This window comes from Dermacentor silvarum, chromosome 11, assembly GCF_013339745.2.
Source record: "Dermacentor silvarum isolate Dsil-2018 chromosome 11, BIME_Dsil_1.4, whole genome shotgun sequence".
NCBI classification, from domain to species: Eukaryota; Metazoa; Arthropoda; class Arachnida; order Ixodida; family Ixodidae; genus Dermacentor; species Dermacentor silvarum.
Window position 1 is genome coordinate 9989994 of NC_051164.1, and position 23965 is coordinate 10013958.

General features: G+C 48.3%; 1 protein-coding gene across 1 annotated transcript in view; it reads right to left on the reverse strand.

The window, feature by feature from the left end:
* Nucleotides 1-2952: 2952 nt before the first annotated feature.
* The window catches only part of LOC119433642 (uncharacterized), a 187998-nt gene continuing 166985 nt past the window's right edge, over nucleotides 2953-23965 (reverse strand). Inside the window, exons 13-14 of the mRNA XM_049659073.1 lie at nucleotides 19125-19240; nucleotides 2953-3290 (exon numbers count right to left, since the gene is read on the reverse strand). Coding sequence (XP_049515030.1) covers nucleotides 3260-3290; nucleotides 19125-19240 — 147 coding nt within the window. The 3' untranslated portion in view covers nucleotides 2953-3259. The remainder of the gene's footprint in view (nucleotides 3291-19124; nucleotides 19241-23965) is intronic.

Below are 23965 nucleotides of genomic sequence, written 5' to 3' on the forward strand. Positions count from 1 at the left end.
TCATGGCTGAAGTTTGTCAACAAAACTTGCGAGCACTTATTCTGTATTCGAACAAGGCCCCGGGCGATGCAGATGTGTCTTTCGAGCAACAGCGGGATATTTGCCTCGGCAATACCCTCATAGTCGTCGAATGCGTCGCAGGTTACGAGGGTCAATACGCTGCTCCTTGGCGGCACCGTGATGTTCTCGTCGACAATCCTCAAGGCGTTGACATACGTGTCGTCAGTGCTGCTCCCTGCTAAGGCCTGCGCCGTTGAAAACGTTACCAGCGACTTTTGTAAGTTTATCACGGCTCCATTAGCCTGCAGAAAGTCCATTCCCAGAATTAGGTCCCTCGAACAGCTTGGGAGGATAACGAACTCTCCGAGGTACGTAAATCCACGAATGCTCACTCGCGCTGTGCATCTTCCTACCGGGGTTAGCAGATGGCCTCCTGCAGTGCGAATCTGCGACCCAGTCCACTCGGTAGAAACTTTCTTCAGCTTGCAGGCAAGGTCCATGCTCATAACTGAGGTGTCCGCTCCAGTGTCGATTAACGCTGTTATTTCTTCGTCGTCTACGGTGACGGGAATGTTCGACGTTATTACCTCTCGTACGGTGTTTGACTGCGTCTGTACGTCTGCGTCGTTCTGTTTTCGTCGTTGTCGTCGTAGTGGAGGATCTTGCGCACAGTCGACGTCAGCGGCCTCACCTCCGGAGGTCGCTGAACTCAGTTTTCCCGAGCCGCCGGGCTAGGCGAGCGGCGTCATGAGAGCGCCGCGAGAGAAGGCTTGGCTTGGTGATGGTGACCTGTAACGAGCAGGAGACGACGAACGGGGCTCGTGCCATCGTTGATCACCATTGCGACGATTCGCGACGAAACTCTCTATTTCCGGCGGCCGCTCACCAGGTCGTGGACGAGGTGCATTTGGGGCGAATCCTCGGAGCCCCACATGACGATAAGGACACATTCTGTAGATGTGCCCGGCTTCGCCACAATGGTAACAAAGGGGCTTGTAGTCTGCGGTGCGCCAGACGTCGCTCTTCCTAGTTCTTGCTTCGGCCATGTGCGGTGTGCTGCGAGGCCTGAAGCTAACGTCCAATTGCTGAGCGGGGTGCAACATGCTATACGCACTTGGGGGTGGTGGACGGCGTACTGCTTCTGCGTAACTCATTTCAGGACGCGGTCTCTGCTGTGGTGCCTCGTACTGTTCAGGAACATGGACGGCCTGTCGGCACCTCGGCGCGCACCATTTCCTCAATGGAAAGTTGTCCCACAGAGGCAGCGGTCGTCTGCATCTTCTGCAGTTCCTCCTTGATGACAGCCCTGATGAGTTCTCGCAAGGCGCCGACGTCGTTGCCGAGGGTAACGGCAGAGAGCTCCCTTGAAATCACGGCGTCGCGGTTGTATTGCCTGGCCCGCTGTTGAAGGGCCTTTTCCATGGTGGTGGCTTCGTCGTGGAACTCTGCCACTGTCGTCGGCGGATTTCGAATTAGGCCAGCCAAGATGTCCTCTTTGACGCCGCGCATTAGGTGGCGCACCTTCTTTGCTTCAGTCATAGAGGGGTCCGCACGTCTGAAGAGCCGATTCATGTCTTCTACGTACGCCGTCACTCGCTCATTCGGGCCTTGAATTCTCGACTCCATTGCTAACTCCGCCCTCTCCTTCCTGTCCGCCCTGGTGAAGGCATTGAGGAACTGCCGACGAAATTCTTCCCATGACGTCAGTGTCGCCTCGTGGTTCTCGAACCATATTTTAGCGGAATCTTCAAAAGCGAAGTACACGTAGCGAAGCTTACGCTCGTGTGTCCAGTCGTTGACGTTGGCGACCCGGTCAAAATGGTCAAGCCAGTCGTCGGCGTCCTCTGAAGCACTCCCGTAGAAATGATTCGGCGCCCGGATCGATTGACGACCACGTGCGATGCTGCAGTAGTGACAGGAGGTGGTTGGTTCGTCATTCTACTTCGTTCGGGTAGCAGACCGTGCTGTGGCTGGAGTCCTTGGAGACGTCGGCTGGTACGTACGTGCACAGGGAGGGGTAAGCTCGGCTGAACTACTCGCCGGGCTTAGGTCTGGGGTACGATCCGGAGATCTTAACATCGACCGTACCCAGCACCCCACCAGAAATGTCACCCAGCTAGTACAGCTAGAATAGTTGACCAGCAACAGATAGGCAAAAAACACGTCAGCCTTTAATAATGGCTGGACCTCGGAGAGCGCGCGCGCAACCACGAACTTCGTCGTTCTCGCCTCAAGGGGCCAGTGTCACCACGTGCCAACTTATTTCGCGTCAATATGATTAACTGCCGCAGCGAAAACATATTGCTGGCTTTCGCCGCTGTCTATAACTTTTTAAGCGGCTGCACACCAGGCCAGATGCACTGTTCGTTCATACACGGCAGGTTGAAGAGCACTGCGATCGCGGCGTGCAAGCATGCTTGTGACGTGCTTCTTTTTATATCTCACGGGAGTTTAAAAAAATATAGATATTACGCAGCAAGTGTGAAGCATAATAATAAGCCTAGGATTAGTTTAACTAGGACACCGTGAATGTCCTCAGAAGGTTTGCTCAAAATTTGATGTCGTGCATCCTGTTCCTGTAAACGACATCAACGGGGTGTGGCGTGCCAGCACAGCCTTTATAAAAACCCACGAATTGAAGGCCGGCGGTGCAGGCGAGGTGTGTCCCTACGTGGAGAAACATAATGACACTCATGGGAAAAAGCTTCCGTGTTGTCAAAGAGCCAGAAGTTTTTTTTTTTTTTTTGAACGGGTTCACTTCCATACTGCGCCGAATACAAAATGCACTGGAAAATATAGCGATAGGAATTGTATTATAGAAGTACTGACAGGGCCGTCTGTGTTGTACGAGGGAGGGCCCACCCTAATGTAGTGAAATCAAAGATGTGGATGGGCCAACCCTTGAATAACTGCGCAATATGTGTGAATTCACAAGCCTTTTATTGTGGTCATATTATGCTGATGAGCTATGCGGGTCGACCTCAGCTATAGAAAGTAGCATTAGGCAGCTAGACAGGATTGGATCTCCTACAAGTACCGCATTACTGTCACTCGAGTTATGCGTGCAGAGCTGTGAGATCCTTTCTTTGCTTCGTGAGCCAGGTGTTCTAAAATCTGCACTACGATAGCTACAGTGTAGCTTAATTGAAGCTAAAAAATAAATATTCACGCGAAGCATACGAAAATAAGAAATGAGATTTGCTAACAAACACTTCTTCTGGTAAACTACTGGTTTGTGCGATCCATCTTCGTTGTGTCCTTAAAACGGTGTCAGCATCGAAGTTGCAGGTCTGAAAGAAGAAGAAAAAAAAAACAAGGGGAGCACAAGTGAAGTAAAATGCTGTTCATGCTCTGGAGCAACACAAGTGTTCAGAACATTTGCCCCTGAATCGCAGTAACATAGGAAGGGATGAAGTTACAGGAAGCACTGGGCAAGTTGGTATGCTAAGACCTTCGTTCGAAATGAAGTCCCTGTTATGCAAAGGCCGGTGGCTTGAATGTTCATTGTAGCTCCTTTATACTTTTTTTTTCTGGCAGGCAATACTGGCCATTGCTTTGAGATTGAGTATAAACAGTCGTTGACAGTTGGAGTACCATTTAATCTTCCGTTGAACTGTCCCAAATGATGCAAAAAACACTCCCTAATTTGAGGACAGTGATGTTTTATGAAGGCACGTTATAAACGAATTGCGCTCTATTAAAGGCCCGGAATATAAAGTAACAATGGTAGCACGTGTGTGAGCCCTCAATTGTCTGACATGAAGGTACATTGTCATGCCTTAACAGCTATCTTTCATGAGTGCCCACACGTGTCCAGGATTGATGGGTTGGCGCAGCCTTCCCTTGTGCATGAGCATGGTCAAATGTGGATAAAATTCTAGCGGCAGCAGACAAAAACAATATTTCGACAAAGACATCACGATGCGTTATAGCGTATCGTGGTGACTACGTCTTTGGGCTGTGATTGATGCTTTATTTTTCTAAGTGCTCTTATTCCGAATATCGCGTTATTTTTGACAGTGTACTCACTCCCACACATAGACGATTCATTAGACAGGCTCTGCAATGCGAAGTACTTTTCGTCGATGGACCTCAAGATTGGTTGGTTATTGGCAAATTGAAGTCGACGAGACGCATCGAGAGAAGACCGCGTTTATGACGCCAGACGGCCTCTTCTAGATCAAGGTGATGCCATTCGGACTTTGCTCTGCCCCTGCAACGTTCCAGCGCTTGATGGACACAATCCTGGCAGGACTGAAGTGGCAGACTTGTATCATCTACTTGGATGACATTGTAGTCTTGCCACAAATTTCGACGATTACTTGAGGCGGCTTCAGACAGTATAAGAGACGATCAAGTCATCCGGACTCACCCTCAAGCCGGAAAAATGCCGTTTCGCTTCCGAAGAACTTAAGTTCCTAAGCCACGTCATCAGCAAGTCTAGAGTTCGGCCCGACCCACAGAAGACCGCTGCCATCGCTGAGTTCCCGCTAGCCGTCGACAAGAAGGCAGTGGGCAGATTTCTTGGCCTTTGTGCCTATTACAGACGCTTTGTAAGAGTCTTTTCAAGCATTGCGGAGCCATTAAGTCATCTCACGAAATCCGACGTCGAGTTTTAAGAGGAAGCTTTAGCTCCGGGTGCTCCCATATGAATACATATTTATTTATTCATGTTCATGTTACCCCTAAAGGCCCTCACGGGGAGGGTATTACATAGGGGGGGGGATACAATCATTAATAAACGCTGTACATATTAGGAAGAACAGCAACAATACATAGAACGCCTGGACTTAGGCAGCAATCCTGCTGCCTAAGTCCAGGCGTTCTTCTTCATTACAATTGCCCCATCGGAAAAAGGAGCCATCCTGGCGACTTAGTCTGAAGATGAGGCCACAGAATCATGATACGGCTTGAGCCGCTGGACGTGGACGACTTCGCGGTTGCGACGACGCATGTCAGAAGGCGGTGTCAGTGGCTCGATCAGGTAGTTGACGGGAGAAGTTTGCTGCAAAATGCGGTGTGGTCCATCGTATTTAGGAAGAAGTTTTGAAGCAAGTCCTGGTTTGCGGGTTCGGTACGGTCAGCCAAATGAGGTCTCCTGGTTGAAAAGTTGGGGTCGAGTTGCGGGCATCGTGTTTTGACTTTTGGCGACTCTGATCGTCCGAAGTGAAGCGGCGAGCCAACTGGCGACATTCTTCAGCTTGTCTTGCGGCATCCAAGATTGGCCGGTATTCTGATGCGTCTGGGTGGTAGGGCAGAATGGTATCAATTGTATGGGAAGGATGACGGCCATAAAGAAGATAGAAGGGGGAGAAACCGGTAGTGGCTTGCGTAGCAGTATTGTAGGCGTAGGTGACGAATGGAAGAACTTGGTCCCAATTGGAGTGGTCGGATGCGATGTACATAGCGAGCATGTCACCAAGGGTGCGATTAAAGTGTTCCGTGGTACCATTGGTTTGGGGATGATAGGCGGTGAATGTGCGATGAACAATAGCGCATTCAGCAAGCAATTTCTCGACAACTTCAGACAGGAAGGCGCGGCCTCGATCGCTTAGGAGTTCGCGAGGGCCTCCATGACGAAGCAGAAAACGGCGCAGTATAAAAGTGGCGATTTCCTGCGCAGTAGCAGCTGGGAGGGCAGCAGTTTCTGCATAGCGTGTCAAGTGGTCAACGGCAACTATAATCCACCGGTTGCCGGATGTAGTCAAGGGAAGAGGCCCATATAGATCAACACCAACGCGATCAAAAGGTTGAGGAGGACATGCCAGGGGTTGGAGTTCACCGGCTGAGAGGTGCGGCGGAGGTTTGCGTTGCTGACATTCACGGCAAGAACGGACGAAGTTTCGAACGAAGGTGTACATACCCCGCCAGTAGTAGCGGTGCCGAAGTCGTTCGTACGTCTTGAAAACGCCGGCGTGGCCACTGGGGGTCCGAGTAGGAAAGAGGAACAGATCTCTGATCTCAAGGCTCTCGGGATGACTAGCAGCCACGTACGTCCCTCAGGGGCATAGTTGCGCCGGTACAGGAGCTGATCACGGATCGCAAAATGCGGAACCTGGCGCCGAAGTGCTCTAGAAGCCGGAGCTGTTGACGTATCCGAAAGAAGGTCTAAAAGTGATGCAGTCCAGGGGTCATTTTGTTGTTCGGCAGCAATAGTGTCGAAGTCAAGAGATGACAACGTGCGCTCACAGCGGGACTCACGAGTGACCTCTGGCGAAACCGGTGAGCGGGAAAGAGCGTCAGCGTCGGAACGCTTCCGCCCGGAGCGATACACTACGCGTATGTCATACTCCTGGATTCGCAGAGCCCAGCGAGCGAGGCGGCCAGATGGGTCTTTTAAATTCGAAAGCCAACACAGCGCATGGTGGTCGGTCACTACGTCAAAAGAGCGGCCATATAAATAAGGGCGAAACTTGCCAAGTGGCCAGACGATGACCAAGCACTCCTTTTCCGTGACGCTGTAATTGCCCTCCGCCTTGGTGAGCGTGCGGCTCGCATAAGCCACGACGTATTCTGCGTGGCCAGGATGACGCTGTGCAAGCACAGCACCAAGGCCTACACCACTTGCGTCGGTATGAACTTCTGTAGCGGCTTGACGGTCAAAATGACGAAGAATAGGTGGCGTCGTGAGAAAACGGCGCAAGGTGGAGAACGCATGGTCCAGGCAGGGGACCACGATGAGAGGTCCTTGGCACCACGAATCAGTTGCGTGAGGGGTGATAGGATAGATGCGAAGTTTTGAACGAAGCGGCGGAAATAAGAGCATAAGCCGATGAAACTGCGAAGTTCTTTCATTGTAGTGGGCTTAGGAAACGCAGAGACAGCCCGTAATTTATCGGGATCTGGAAGAATGCCATCCTTAGACACAACGTGGTCAAGGATCGTCAACTTGCGTGCGGCAAAGCGACATTTCTTCAGATTAAGCTGCAGACCGGCTGTGGTCAAGGAACTGAGTACGTGCTGAAGGCGGCGCAGGTGTGTTGCGAAATCAGGGGCGAACACTACGATGTCGTCAAGGTAACATAGGCAGATCTTCCATTTAAGGCCGCACAAAACATTATCCATCATCCTTTCGAATGTAGCAGGAGCGTTGCAAAGTCCGAAAGGCATGACGGTGAACTCATATAGACCATCTGGCGTAACGAAGGCAGTTTTTGGGCGATCGGCCTCCGCCATCGGGACCTGCCAGTAGCCTGACCGCAAGTCCAATGAGGAGAAGAGCTCAGCGCCTTGTAAGCAGTCCAGATCATCATCAATGCGTGGCAGTGGGTAAACATCTTTCAGCCTGATCTTGTTTAAGCGCCGAAAATCTACACAGAAGCGTATGGAACCATCTTTCTTTGTGACAAGTACCACGGGAGAAGCTCACGGGCTCTGTGAAGGCTGAATCACACCTCGACGGAGCATGTCCTCGACCTGGTCTGCAATGACGCGGCGTTCCGTAGCGGATACACGATACGGACGTTGGCGCAGCGGTGAGTGGGAGCCGGTGTCGATGTGGTGCTCGACTGTTGATGTGCGGCCTAATAATTCTTGGGCGAAGTCGAAAGAACTTCGGAAATGCTGCAGAAGCGCAAGAAGCTGGGAGCGCTGCGAAGGTGTGAGAGCCTCGTCGATGAATGGGGTGAAGACATCCGTAGATGTTGTGTCAGTAGCAGAAAGGGCGCTCAGGTCAAGAACAGTCGTAGAGGACGCCTCGTCGGGAACGGAGACAATCTGCATAGAATCGACGGTCTCGACGTGGCCAAGGCATTCGTAACGAAGCAATGTGAGCGGGGATGAAAGTGGGTTATAAACGGGCATTGTGCTGAAACCGGCGGCGAGGTCAAGAGTAGCAAAAGGCAGAGGAAGGGCTTTCAGGCAACGAAGAGATCGGACGGCGTGAAGAAGACCGTTCCGGAGCAGATAGCACCACATGAGAGCGTTACGAGTGCTGATGAGCCTGGCGGTATACTAGTGTCTTCCTTGACTACAAGTTTAGTGGGAGAATGAGGATCTCTGAAAGCGAGGTCACTGAGTTGGAAGAATTCAACCTCAGCGCGAGCGCAATCGATGACAGCGTTGTGGCGAGACAGAAAATCCCATTCTAGAATTATTGCGTGGGAGCACGAGGATAGTACTACAAACTCTACAGTGTACATAACGTCTTGAATCTTCACGCGAGCCGTACACGCTGCGGTTGGTTCGATGGGTTGAGCACTTGCAGTCCGAAGTGACAATCCAGAAAGAGGCGTCGTCACCTTACAAAGTGATCGGCAAAATTTAGCATCCATAACAGAAACAGCTGCGCAGGTATCGAGTAGAGCGACTGTAGCGACACCTTCGACAAACGCGTCAATAACATTGGCAGGCAAGGAACGAGGACTTGGGAATTTCGATGCTGGCGCAGTTCTTGCCTCGGGAACTGCGTCGTCTAGTTTCCCTCGTCGCTAGATACGGGCCGCCGACGCATCGGTGAAAGCGACCGGCGACGCGGGGATGGCGAGCGGCGATGGTCGAAACAAGGACGATCAATCGGAGTACGAGTTGGCGGTGGGTCGGATGGAGTGCAGTCAGCATTGGACTCGACCGGGTAACGAGGCGCCTGTAGATCATTGCCGATCGTTTGCACGCGGCGGCAGAACCTTGCGACGTGTCCGGGATATCTACATGCGAAGCACATAGGCGGATTGTCGTGCGGGCGCCACGGGTTGGCAACAGGAGCGCCGACCCAAGAGACGGGAGGAGGAGGACGGCGCATCGGCTGCTGAAAAGGTGGTACCGGCTCGTGGCGTGGCCTGGCAGCTACCGCAGCATACGTGAGCGGAGCGGCCACAAGCGGCTGCTGGGGCGCAACCGGCAGTGCTTCAGCGACTTCCCCTTGAATAACGTTGCGCAGAGTGGAAGGCAATGGACTGGCAGGCACCTGGGTGAAGGGTACCAGGGACAACTGTCGTGCGACTTCTTCGCGGACAAAGGCTTTGATCTGCGTGAGCAGCGACGCCTGGTCGGAACCAATGGCCAGACTGGAGATAGAGGCATCGGTTGCAGGAGAAGGCCTCGTCAAAGCTCGCTGTTTGCGTAGCTCGTCGTAGCTCTGACATAGGGTAATAACGTCGGCAACACTGTTCGGGCTCTTGGCCAGGAGCATTTGAAAAGCATCATCATCAATGCCTTTCATGATGTGCTTAATTCGGTCCGCTTCCGACATGGTGGCATTGACGCGTTTGTACAAATCGACAACGTCTTCGATGTAACTGGTGAATGTTTCAGCAGTTATCTGCGCGCGTGCGCGCAAGCGCTGCTCAGCTCGAAGTTTGCGGACGGCGGGACAGTCAAATACTTCTGTAAAGGCTGTTTTGAACGCAGACCACGTTCGGAAATCCGCCTCATGGTTCCTGAACCAGAGATGGGCCACGCCCGCGTGATAGAAAGCGACGCTGGTTAGCTTGGTCGAGTCGTCCCGTTTGTTTTGTGCGCTTACCCGCTCGTAGGACGCAAGCCAATCTTCAACGTCGTTGTCGTCGGTCCCGCTGAAGATGGTAGGATCCCGCTGGCGGATAGCCCCAGCGCAGAGAACGGGCGGTGACGGGAGCGTCTGTGGTTCGGCGTCTGGCATGGTGGAAGTTAGCGTCCGAGTGCGGAGTGCCAGGATGGTAGAGTTGAGGGGTACCCGGCACGTCCACCAATTATAAAGGAGGTTTATTGAACGAAAGGCCGATGACGGGTCGAGCGTTCCACCGAGCACAATCTCTAAGCTCGAGCTTCTGCGGCACGCGATGCTGTTGGCAATCCTGCTGCCTAAGTCCAGGCGTTCTTCTTCATTACATTATGGAAAAGTTATGCTAAACGAGCAAGTTTACGATGATATGATAGGTCTTCCAGTTCGGCCCGTTTTTTTAGTTCTGAGAAGCTTGTATAGGATGAGTAGTCTGAAAAAATGAAACGAACAGCACGGCTCTGCAAGGATTCGATCTTGAGTGATAACGTAGGCTTGATCGGGGTCCCAAATCGCCGCAGCATAATTATTTCAGGACGTATTAGAGTAGCATAAGCCAGCTTTTTTACGTGGATAGGGGCAACCAACGCAACCCGATTGCTTGTGTTTCTTGAGAAACTTTTCAGTTATACATTAGAAGAGAAAATCAATCTAATCTTAGGCGGTGACGACCATATAAACATGCTTTCGTCTTCCCCGCTACAAAAGGATGTTCATTCTCATATCACAACTTATGTTTTTTCAAACACAATATCTACTGCAACGCGCGTGACCATTGAAGGCGCATCCCTATTAGATGTATTCATTTGAAACATTAATATTGATTCATTAGAGGCCGGCATTGTGTACACTGATATTAGTGATCATATCAGTCATTGGGAATTAGCCCGTTTGTAAATGATTGTGAAAACAGACAGAACAAATGCTTAGTGACGTACTCTTAAGTATCTTATTGATAAAGCCAAGGCGATCCGAACTACTAGTAATTTTAAGGTTTTTTAACAAAGCTAAGATACCAGCTTCATCAATAATTATTTCAGGCATGCGAATATCATCATCATCAACATCAGTAAGCAAAATGTCAGGATGAAAGCTAGGGTTTACGATGCGCCAGAATTTACGAGGGTTGTTGGTTAACAGAGATGATAAGTTATGATTGAAAAACAGACGGCGAGTGGATTTTAGGTGTGATTGTATGATACTCTTTATAACATTTTTTATATATTTTCCACGCGCTCGAACGAGAGTTTTGTACTGCCTGCCGGTAAAATCGCTTTTTCTTGCTGTTCATACGCCGCAACTTCTGATTAAACCACGGTGCGCTACTGTTACATTTGATGGACATGAAGGCATGAAGTCATTGGTAAGGTTAGTATAAGCATTTTTAAACAAATCCCAATTTTGCTCAACGGTTCGCAAGGAATACTGATTCAAGAACTCGGCAGAGAAACAGTCCAATTCAGAGTTAATTTTGTCATAGTTAGCTCTGCTGTAACATCTGATTTGTTTAATAGTGGTTTTCTTTTCGTTAAAAAAACCTGTAATGCGTCCTGTTATAACGTCATGGTCCGAAATGCGCTCTGAGTGAATTATGTCTGAGCAAATGTCAGGGTTATTTGTTAATATTATGTCTATAATGTTTGCGGTGCCGGATGTCCAACGCGTGGGATCAGTAATAGGTTGCGATAGTGAGAAATCAAGACATGATTGAAGAAACATATGAGCTTCACTTTCAGTCGCTGTGACGCATTATGTGAACCAGTTTACACTAGAAGAATGTATCAAAGGAGGATTCCTTTTCTCGGCAACCACTGCAGAAAATTTGACGAGGTTTGTTACATTTAAAAGAAAAGGAATCCTCATCCTGGTTACTGTTGGTTTCGAATTTTCGACTTAGGTCGTCCATTTTTTTTTATTAAAAATAGGCATGAATCGCAAATTCTCAGAAAACGAAACTATTAGGTTTACAGCTTCGTAATTCAGCAATGAAAAATGGTATCAGAATTCTGTGAATTGCATCCAATAGTGCATCTAAGGCGTACAAAGTCGATATGTTACACATGGGTCTCAAAAAATTTAGTAATGTGGAATATGGTGCTTTTGCAGAACCCTTGTACACAACGTAACGAATTCGCGTAAGATATAAATTGACATATGAAGTTTGTCCACTTTGAATGATCTAATGGATGCCGTAACTAGAATTTAACTTCCTCTCTCAAATGCAATAAATTTCATTAAAAGCTGTCTCGGGTTATCTCAGAAAGGCGTTTCTGCGTTTTACATGTATTTGAATAGGCCGCGTCAGAGTTGGGCCCGAGCTAAAGCTGCCTATTAAAGGGGAAACACGGCAGGATGTTAGGAAATTTGAAGGCGCAAATTGGAATCGGCTAGCGCAAGACAGGGGTAATTGGAGATCACCCTGCAGTGGACATAAATATAGGCTGATGATGATGATGATGACGGCAGGATGACGCACTTGAGGAGCTGAAACGACGGCTGCAGTCGCCGCCGGTGCTTCACACTTTGACGAAGACGCCGAGACGGAAATCCACACCTGACTCAAAAAGCATAGGTGTCGGTGCGGTGCTAGTCCAAAGGAAGGACACAGTTGAAAGCGTAATAGCTTATGCTAACCGGTCAGTGTCGAAAGCAGAAGCCAATATTCTACGACGGAGAAAGAGTGCCTTGCGATCATTTGCTCTACGGCGAAATCAGGCCTGACATATACGGCAGGCATCTCAAAGTGGTAAGCGACCGCCACTCCTTGTGTTGGCTGGCAAACTTGAAGGATCCCTCCTGTCGCCTAGCATGATGGAGCCTCAGACTTCAGGAATTCGACATCATCGTGGTCTGTAAGTCCGGACGGAAGCATTCTGATGCCGACTGCCTGTCGCGCGCCCCTACTGACCTGCCACCGCAAGGCGAACTGGATGCAGTGTTGCCAGGTTTGGCTATAGATAGCCAAATTGGGCTACTGAAAAAAATTTTGCCATCGACTTGGACGAGTTGGCTATGTGGCTATATTTGGGCTACTCAAAATCTGCTACTTGGCTTTGTTTGGGCTATAAGTGGCCCCTAATCAAAGCTCCGGAGGGACTCTGCTCGAGTAGAAACAAATCTCGAAGGCTATGTTTTAGCTGGCTGAACCGGCAGCGCGCCTGTGCGTGTTCCCTCTTTGTTCCCTCGTGTTCCCCCCTTGTTCCCTCCGCACCCCCCCCCCCCCCTTCCCCTACATTCTCTACGCCGTTGTTTGAGCCGGTGGCTTTGATCTTTGGTGTACTTAAACTTACATCGCGCTTCACCGTGAGACATCCGATCCCCGGGCATCGGGATGAGCCTAGGAGTAGAGGGTTTCTCGCAATACACTGTACTAACATCGCTATGCTCAGAGAGCAATAAAATAGGGTCGGGCGACCGGGGCGCCGACATGAGAGAAGCGCTGGTAGATGACACGCTTCATTGTGTTCATGGCCATGGCTTCTTAGTGAACTATCGCGCCGGGCACAGCTTTCGACATGCTTCACGTTTCTCACGCTAAGCTTTACTGTCATTTTCCTTTTCCTGCGAGTTGAATTTTTGTTCGTGCCTATGTTAGAGGTTCATTTCCTTAGGTTAGACTTAAGATCGAATCCTCCTCGAAGAGGAGAATCAAACCATAAGGAAGTGGGCCAAGTATGCGAGAAAGTATGAAAAAGAATAGGAGCAAGACCCCGCGCCCAAAGTGGGTCCTGGTGCGTTTACTTATAGATGGTTTGCCTGTAACCTGACAGATACAGGTACTCATTGTGCTAATATCGAAACATGTTTGCCACGATGCCACCAGTGCGCCACGTCACAAGCGGCGTGGAGCTTAGCTTAGCAGGTTAGCTTAGCTAGCCCGTGCTTAGCCTAGCCCGTGCAGAGCTTCGCTTAGCTTAGCCCGTGTGTTAGCTTAGCAGGTGAGGTGTCGCGCTGCTGGCTTGAGGACGGGGGTTGGATTCCCGGCCACGTCGGCCGCATTTCGATCGAGGCGAAATGTAGGAACACCCGTGTACTTAGATTTATGTGCACGTTAAAGAACCCCAGGTGGTCAAAATTAATCCGGAGTACCCCACTGCGTCAAGCCTCCCAATCACATAGTGGTTTTGGCACGTAAAACCCCAGTAATTATTATTATTATTATTAGCATATCAACATGGTCTGCTTTTTGACGTAACCGTTTTTCACAGAATTACCACTGTTAGCAATTCGTTGTTTATCTTTGCTCTTTGTGAGCCGTCGCGGATTTTGCCATTTCGGGCGAGTTACGTTCGGGACGTGCTCGTCGCCGCAATCGACTGCGCGTTTCTTTCACTGGAGGGCCGTTTTGCGCAGCAACCGTTTACAGCTTCGCTTACACCGATCAGCGAGTGGCATCTGTTGTCTCTCACTTCTTTTAAACACATGTTCTTGCCGTGATAGAGACCTAAGATGGCGGCCAGATTGATGTAAATGGAAACTATATAGAGAGTGTCGCAGGTAACCCGGTCCAAGCTAATTAACGAGAAAACAAGATAGGACGATGAGACAAATAACGCGAGATATCATAGCACCAAACACTGGTTTTGGCTCATCAAAAAGAAGCCGTGGGCGCGTCACCGTCGCAGACCGCTAGACAGATGAAGTTTTTCTACGCCGTAGGCAGATATCACGTGAGAGCTCAAAGATGCTTAAAATTATTTTGCATTCACGTGAACTAAAAAGCAGAGTTTCTAGTTAATATTACTGTATATAACTAAAATAATAACTTAGCACTATCTGTCATAAAATACAAGCACTATGATTTCGCCCTCTGCAGCGATTCGCTGGAACTTGAGAGCTTCCTGTGCCAACCAAAAAGTGTTCTGTGTGCAAGAGTGATGTCGACCCTCATGGCGTCAAGGACATTTGGTTACAACGGTTTGTACAAAAAAGGAATGCCGTAGTGGAACGTGAAAATGTATATACAAATAAAACTGCAAATAAAACTGGCTACATTTGGCTACGAAATATTTTGCTTTCTTTTTGTGTTTGGCTACATTTGGCCTACCATTTCTCTAACTTTGGGCTACGCCACCTCGTCCGACCTGGCAACACTGACTGGATGACGACGCGTTGCTAGGAACAATAAGCGCAGACGACTTTGCCGAGCAGCAGCGAGCGGAACCGAAGCTGTTAAGCATTGCTGAGTATTTAGCAGACAAGGCTGACCTTGTCCTGAGGGTATTTAGGCACGGATTGCTGTTGTTTTTGTTGCGAAACGACCTCCTAGTGAACGTTTTCCCAGCCCGCGCAAACTACGAGGGGCGTTCAATAAAGATTTCCCCTGACTCACTTATATTTATTGCAGGAAGCTGAAACTGCCCATGTGTAATGACATAAGTCACTATAGGTCACGTGCCAATGTGAAACTCTGAACTAATAGCGGTCTTTCTTTTACAGTTGTTGAAGTGGTGTGAGGTGTGATAATGGATGCAGTGGAATACAGAGCAGTCATCAAGTTCCTGTATTTGAACAACCGCACTCCAAGGGAGACGTTCGATGAGATAAATTAGGTTTATGGGGAGGATTCCCCATCATATAATGTGAAGAACTGACATCGCCAATTCAAATGCGGTCGGACTTCGGTGGAAACGGCTCCGATTGCAGGGCGACCCCACTCCGCTATCGATGAATACACCATGCAGCAAGTGGAGGCCGCCATTTCGAAAAATCGCCGCGTAACCGTTCGAGACCAAGCCCAAAATGTCAAGATTAGTGTGGGGTCCGTGGAAAAAATCATTCACAATCATCTTCATATCCGTAAGGTATCCGCTCGCTGGGTTCCCCGGCTGCTCACAACTTTCCAAAAGCGGGAACGAGTCGAATGTTCCCAGGCTCTTTTGACCATGTGCCATGGGAACCAGGAGGACTTTTTCAACAGACTGATTACACAGGATGAAAGCTGGATCCATCAATCTTACCCGGAGACTAAAGTCCAGTCGATGCAATGGAAGCACTTAGACTCACCCCCTCCAAAGAAAGCACGCGTGCAGCCCTCGGCGGGCAAGGCCATGCTCACAGTCTTTTGGGACCAGCACGAAGTAGTCTTGATGGATTTCCTAGCAAAGGGTGCCGCGATTACTGGGGCATACTGCTTCACTGCTGCGGAAATTGCGGGAGGTCATCAAGAGCAAGAGACGTGGCATGCTCACCAAAGGTGTCCGCCTTCTGCAAGATAATGCCCCAGTTCACAACTCACATGTTGCCCAGATGGAAGCACGCTGCTGCGGCTTTGAAATTCTACCGCATCCCCCTTATTCACGCGACCTCGAACCATCGGACTTCCACCTCTTTCCAACAATGAAGTCATATTTGAACGGCAACCTTTTTCCAGATGATGAGACTCTGATTTCTGAAGTCACAACATGGCTTTTGGAGCAACCTGTCGCCTTCTACAAGCGAGGTCTTTACAGTTGCATAAAAAGATGGGAGAAGTGTGTGTCCCTGGGTGGCACCTATGTAGAGAAGGACTAATAAATCTGCAAAGTTTCGTTGCTGTCCGTCCACAGGTCCGGGGAAATCTTTATCGAACGCCCCTCGTACCTCTCGTGCCCGCAGCACTCCGACCAAAGGCCTGCACACTCTGCATGACGATCACACAGCCGGACACCACGGGTTTTCCCGTACGCTCGCAAGAATACAAGAGAAGTATTATTGGCTGCGCCTGATCGCCGATGTCGCCCGTTATGTCAAGTCAAGCCGTGGGTGCCAGCGACGCAAGACACCACCGACAAGGCCAGCGGGATTACTACAGCCGATCGAGCCTCCTTGCTGACCATTTCAGCAGATCGGCATGGATTTGTTGCTGCCCTTCCCTACGTCAACATCCGGAAATAAGTAGATGGTTGTGGCGACGGACTACCTTAACCGCTTCGCTGAAACGAAAGCTCTGACGAAAGTTAGTGCAGCCAAAGTGTCGAAATTCTTCGTCGAGAACATCCTGCTGCAACATGGTGCCCCAGAAGTCCTCATCACCGACAGAGGAACGGCCTTTACTGCAGCGGTCACCCTAGCCATTCTGTAATACAGCCAGGCAAGCCACAGGAGGACGACTGCCTACCACCCGCAAACGAATGGTCTTACGGAGTAGCTTAACAGGACCCTCGTCGACATGGTTGCAATGTACATACGTCGACGTAGAGTACAAGACGTGGGATGCCATCCTGCCGTACGTAATCTTCGCTTACAACACGGCAGGGCAAGACACAACGCAGATCACGCCGTTCAAGCTGGTTTACGGAAGAACACGACGACGACTCTCGACGCCATGCTGCCGCACGTCACCGACGAAGATAATCTCGACGTCGACGCCTATCTCCATATTCGGCGTATTAGGGTTTGGACTCCAATACGTCGACGAGGACTTAGTGAGAAATTGTTGCGACGCTATTTCGGATCCTACAAGATCATTCGATGTATCGGCGCACTGGACTATGAGGTCGTGCCAGACCGCACTTCGCAATCACAGCGGCACCGCACACGACCTGAAGTCGTTCACGTAGTGCGTTTTAAGTCTTTCTACGCCCGCTGACGAACGTCGGTACTTGGTTGCTTTGTTGTAGTTTTCTTTAATACGGGTACTTCTGTTTTGCGCACTTCTGTTTGCATCATCTGGACGATGTTCTTTAAGAGGAGGGCAATAACACGTGTGCTTGTTCATCTTTCTCCGGTGACCGTTGTTTACCAGCTAACAAATGTTAAACGTTATCGCTCAGCGCAAGACGCACGTCCATGATTTATAACTTACGCGAATGTTATCGTTGATTCTATCAGTCGTGTATGCCCTTGCCGAACCTTGTATAATCAGACTGCATGTGCGACACGAATTATGTAATCGTTTCTGGAAACCACGGGGCACGAGCGATTGCACTGGTACCTTTGACGAGTGATCTATAAACGCGGACGGGCTTGACCCGCTGCACAGATTTCGACAATCGCCGACTGTGTTTGCTTCTATCGTTGTGCTTTGAGTGCAGCCTGTTTTTGTGGGTATATGTTCGCCCATAAAAAACTCAGTTTCCTCATTCACAGCTCTGCTACTGTGTTGTGCACTCTCACGACTACGTGACAATATTATAAAGAATATAGACAATAGAAAGTTTGTATTAGGGATATTTGTTCATTTAATAACACCATTTGACTACCTAGACCGAAAACGACTAATAAACAAACTGGAATTTTATGAAATAGGAAGAAAATTGTAGCAAATTCTGGAATATTATCTTTCACGTCGTTATCAAAGTGCAAAAATGAACGCCTACTCGTCAAGCTTGCTCGCTATTCTCACCGGTGTACCCTAGAGTAGCGTCCTGGGACCATTCTTATTTATTGTATACTGAAGTATCGTTAGTCTTTTCCATGGGAAAGAAAAAGTAATTCCAAAATGTCTAAAATTGACGCTGTGTGACTCCGCGTATAAATAGTAAATGAATTGAAGACTTTCTGCGTGATATGTGCAGCAAAACAGTCTTGGGACACACACACACACACACACACACACACACACACACACACACACACACACATATATATATATATATATATATATATATATATATTATACATATAATATCATAAGAAGCCAACAAACATTGACACCAAGGAGAACATAGAGGAAATTACTTGTATTTTACTAATTGAATTAAAGAAATGATAAATTAATGGTAATGAAAATGGATGAAAGAACAACTGTCCGCAGGTGGGGAATGATCTCACGTTTTCGCATTACGCGTGCGATGCTCTCACCATTAAGCTACCGCGGAGCCGTTTTCCCATCCACTTTCTGGGGTATTAATGTTTTCTTTACAACTAGAACTGACCCTGGGAGTGTTAGCCAGCGCCACCGTGTGTGTGAGTGGTGGCGCTGGCTAACACTCCCAGGGTCAGTTCTAGTTGTAAAGAAAACATGAATACCCCAGAAAGTGGATGGGAAAACGGCTCCGCGGTAGCTCGATGGTGAAAGCATCGCACGCGTAATGCGAAAACGTGAGATCGTTGCCCATCTGCGGACAGTTATTTTTTCATCTATTTTCATTTCCATGAATGTATCATTTCTTTAATTCAATTAGTAAGTACTCGTAATTTCCCCCAGGTTGTCCTTGGTGTCATTGTTTGTTGGCTTCTTATAATATATATATATATATATATATATATATATATATATGTGTGTGTGTGTGTGTGTGTGTGTGTGTGTGTACGTCCTGTCTTTGTTTACTTTTTCTTGGATGTTACAATGCGCTTTGCTACATAAATTTACATTCTGCATTTAGCATACATTTGAAAATATACATAGTTTCATAAATCTAGAATCTTTGCTGTTTTTGTAGTAAAAAATTGTGTTGTAGAGTTGTTGGTGTAAAATGTTTTGTTTGTGCGTCATCTGCTGTGCCCAGGAGGGGGAGAGGGCCTTTCAAGTTTTTTATACAGCCTTTTCGCTCTCCTCCCCCATCGATGACGGAAATAAAATTCAGTTCACTTCAGCTCTTTCATATGACGTTTCTGAAAGCCTATGTGAAGCATTGTTAGGTGATCAGTCGGACATTGACACTCGATTTTCAACACAGAGTTATAGTTCTCGTGAATGACTGACGAGCAGCTCAACACTTACTCTCTCAAAGAGCAGAGCTTCTTGTACATATTGCAGAGGATGTCGGCCAATTGCAGGAGGGAGACGCCTAGCCACATACTCACATGACCGGAGAAGTACGTGACGAGGTCGGAGCCCTGCACGTAAAAAAAATATGCATGCAGCATATTTCTTTCCCCCCATTAGCCAACCGTGGTCAATGGGTCTACAAAATGCAAAATAGCACAGCAGGTTCTGTACTGCAAGTCATTGGGTGAGTCGTACATATTCGATTGCACGCAACAAAAGCGACGACAAAGGAACGCGTCATTGCTATATAATTTCAGGAGTCTGCACTGAAAAAGATCCTGCGACATAAGAAAAAGTACTGCTGTGGTGCCCGACATTTACGACTGCTGAAAGAGATGCCTTACCCGTTCTACAAGTTCAGCGGTTGCTGAAGCTTTGCTGGGAAAAATTAAGCTCAGTGAGCAGGTCGTTCTGTGTAGCACTGGCTACAATATAGCACTTCAGCGTCAGGTGGTGCCATTCCAACTAAGAGTGGACTCGCAGCAAGATAGAAACAGCAAATATAGTGAACGTGTATTCTTCTTTGCATTCTAATTAAACAAACGCGCGGAGACTGTCAGTTAAAAAAGAAAATGAGATGAAGCATGCGCGTAAATAATTCTGTGGCATGCATATCCGGTGCGGTGTATCAGATATCGTTCACGTGCGGAATTTAGCCAGTACAGCAGGTCTGAGAATAAGCGCTTGCGTGGGCACAATTTGTCTACCATCGTGACGGACATTAGGGTATGCCATCGCTGAGGTGCTTCTTGGGGAAAAACACGGAGAGAGCAAGTTGAGACAGAGTGCCTGTCTTCGACTTTACTTCCCCAGGTACTTGTGGTACGAGCATCGTCCCAATTTGTCGCTGGTAAATGGAACGGGATGACATTTGCTCCATCACTGTAAGCAGTGGATATGCGTGCGGATATTCACCGGCACCATAATAATAATAATCATCAATCATCAATCAATCAATCATGTTTATTTAACGTGCCCAGGAACAACCCTAAGGTCTGAGTGCTGGCGCACACATACATTACAAACCAAAAACAAAACACTGCATGGGAATATCATTAAAAAATGATTAAAAATAAAAATTGTGAAAAGAAGAGAGTACCGAGAACAAAGCGCAAAGTAAATACAAAAGAAAAAGGAGGAGAAGGGCACTTGAACAATGCATGAAATTATAACACAAGGCAAAGCTCGGAAGAGAACGATGACAAGGAGTTATGAAAGATATCAAGATCACGAAAGTAAGCGTTGTAAAGACTCTGTATCCTGTGGACGGTTGAGTGTTCGTGATGACAGGCAGGAACAAGGAAAGGTCTATGTTCTCTGGTGATCTTGCGTGGGATACGAAACATGACACAGCTGAGAAGTTCGGGACACGTGAGGTTACCGTGAATGAGTTTGAAGAGAAACAGGAGGTCAGCGCGATTACGTCGGTCGCGAAGGGAGGGCAACGACAACAATCCAACAGTGCTAGTACAGGGTGCAATGTCCAGGTTTGCAAAGCGGTGATTATATATGCTTAGAAACTTTTTCTGGACACGATCTATAATGTCACTGTTGGATCTAGAAGAGCCATTCCAGACGACCGAGGCATATTCGAGTTGAGGAAGACAGATGGTTGTGTACAATTTGCGGAATGGAGTAGGAGACTTGAATTCCCTCGATAGTCTGCATACAAAACCTAGAGAGCGCATACCCCGCATTGCAACACGTTTAATGTGCGCCGAAAAGTGTAAGGTTGCATCAAAAAGTACACCAAGATCATTGATCTCGCAGAACTTACACAACGGCACAGAATCTACAGAATAAGAAAAAGAAATACTTGCTGTTTTGCGTGTGAAAGTCATGACTTTGGTTTTAGCAGCATTCAAGGTGAGCTTATTATCCTTGCACCATTTAGAAAAGAAAAACAGGTCAGACTGCAAGGCGCGGCAGTCATCAACAGTGTGAATTTTCTTAAAAATCTTGATGTCATCGGCATATAGAAGGAAAGAAGAGTTCCGAATAACAGAAAGAACGTCATTAATAAAAATTAAAAAAAGGAGTGGTCCTAATACTGACCCTTGAGGGACGCCGCTAGTTGCCATGTAAGAAGAAGAAGTTTGACCATTGACGTTAACATAACACGATCTATCAAGAAGATAACTGCGCAAGAGGTTCACAATTGACGAGTCAATATCAAAGTGCGTAAGCTTCATCAGAAGCAGCGAGTGGCTGACTACATCAAAAGCCTTGCTGAGATCACAATAAATGGTGTCAACTTGCCCCCTTTGAAGTACCGGCGTGGAGATCTGTGTCATGAAACTTGTGAGATTTGTGATAGTGGAGCGGCCAGTCAGAAATCCATGCTGATTCGGAATGAGCGAGTTCTTCACAGTAAAAGACAATAAGTTGTGAAGAGCAAGCTCAAAAATCTTGGACGTAGCACAGAGAAGAGAAATTGGGCGGTAATTTGAGACATCGGTTTTGAAGCCAGACTTAAATACAGGAAAAACACGAGCACTTTTCCACATGTGAGGGAAAGTGGAAGTAGTCAAAGAATTATTAAATATAGATGTCAAAACCGGAGCAAATATACTGCCGTAAGCTTTTAGAATTGCGGAGGGGATGAGTAAAGTTGAGGTTCTTCTTTACCACTCTTCTACTTGGGCGTCCGAGACGCACCGCCAGAGCCGGTTTACGCAAGTAGAGGATGTATACTGCCGCTAGCGATAGCGGCGACTGGTTCGCTGGATGCTTCTGCTTGATCGAAGTAGACACAGATGACGAGAGAAAAGAAAAACTTTCTATTTACAATTATTTACAAGACTTTACATGAAGTTACAAGTACACATAATAGACGGAACTGGTACACATAGGGCGACCCTATAACGACATAGTCGATGGTGCATAGCACCGAAGTTTGTCCAGAACCGCTTGGACGGGGCAACGGGGCCAAGTTTTCTACCCTCCGGTGCCCCGCCCCAAGCATTTACCACCCAATTGCCACGGAGTGGCTGTGAGTGGTCCGCCGACGCACCAACCACAAATCCTGTGCAGGCGCTTCCAGCTTTGCGCTTCTTCCAAGCGCCCTTTCCTCTACCGCCTTTTACGGTATCATTCTCACTATCCCCCAAAACAACATACAAATGACAACAACGTTCCAAGAAAGGGGGGGGGGGGGACAGGTGCATAGGATGCGTGCTCCCTGGGAGAGCCACAGCGCCCAGCACAATGGGCTCAACAAAATCTAAAGAACAGGCGGCACCTGGAAGCTGCAGCGATTGACCTTTGCTGTGACCCCTTCTCCACTCGTACCTATACGAAAAACCGATACCGTAGTAGCTACGGGTCCTTTGTCAATAATGAAACGTGGCGACCGACACTTTGGGCTCACGTACCCCTATTCAGTAAATGCTTGCTCGAAGAAGCCTTTCGCGACGGCCGATTGGCAACGGTCTTCCGTCGTCATGCGCCGCCCCGTCATTTCTCAGAGCCAGTCGGTCCGCAAGTACATCTGGTCAGCTGTAATCGCGTCCGTCACGTTTGAAACCACTCGAAAGCGTGTCTCCGAATGAATTTCTGAACCGTGCGCCACAACCGGCAAGGGTCGTTGACGCGTCACGCCTTGCTGCCACAAATCGCCCATCCACGTGCCGGTTTTAATCTGGCAGTGTCATGAGCCGTGCGCCTGCTCACCTCGGCGCCGTCAACGCGACATGCATCCGCCGCCGACCAATTATCCCATTGTGTTTTGCCTGTCAAGCAAGGAGCATTGACCAAATACGCTAGCCGTCGCTTAAGCTTTCCTCTGCAGCCGTTCCCTTCAACAGGATGAAAAGGGTACAAAATGCCGGTTTCAAGCTTGCCGATCTATAATTAAAGACAAAACTCGTTCTTTTCTAGCAGCAGGCTTACACCCTCCACCCAAGACTAGGCAACCACTTGCTAACAGTGTTGCCGCAGCCTAACCAAGAAAAAGCCGGCTGCATGTAACATAGCCAATTACGCAGTAGCCGAACAAACAAAAAACCTACAAGACTGCCGTAAGCATTCCAGCGTTACGACAAGCTCGTTCCTACGGAGTAACCGTGTAGCACATGCTACACCTGCGGTGTAAAAAAAAAAAAAAATACCTGTTGCACTAGTTAATTCACACACGCACAAAAACGCTGAACTCTAACCCTGGCGCGACACTTCAAACACGCGACATTTCATGCAGAACATGATAATAAGAAAAAAATCTTAGCCGACAAAATAGTGCTTACGCAATAACACAACTAGGGCAAGCACACGCTGCCCGCATCAAAAATGTTCGGCAGCCCCTTGTGGGGCGTTGTAAGATCAAAAGAACGTCGCTAGTTTAAAACAAGCATACGAAACACGACTGAACCCTTCTGCTGATGCAACAGCACTCCGCAAGTTACAAACAGCCTGTAGCATACCACAAGGCTAACCTAACAAAATACAGCGTGACGTATAAAGAGTATCGTGCAACACTGCGACTGTTCGCGTACTGCGAGCCTCCGCTCCGATACACTGCGGAAACGACAAAAAAGAAAAAAAAAAGAAAACGCGCTCTCGAGAACACCTTGCCAATGAATTCTACTAAGCGCTTACGCTAGCACAACTAGGCACAGAACCCAGGCAAATATCCAAGTTATGCATCAACTAAAGCTCAATGCATGCTACTTATCATGCACCACCTGAACATCCAAAGACGTATACAACGTTCACGCAAAATACAACCAGAACAATAGAAAGCGCGCACTAATACACTTAATGTTCCCGTGTCCATTGTCCTGCACTTCACACAACTG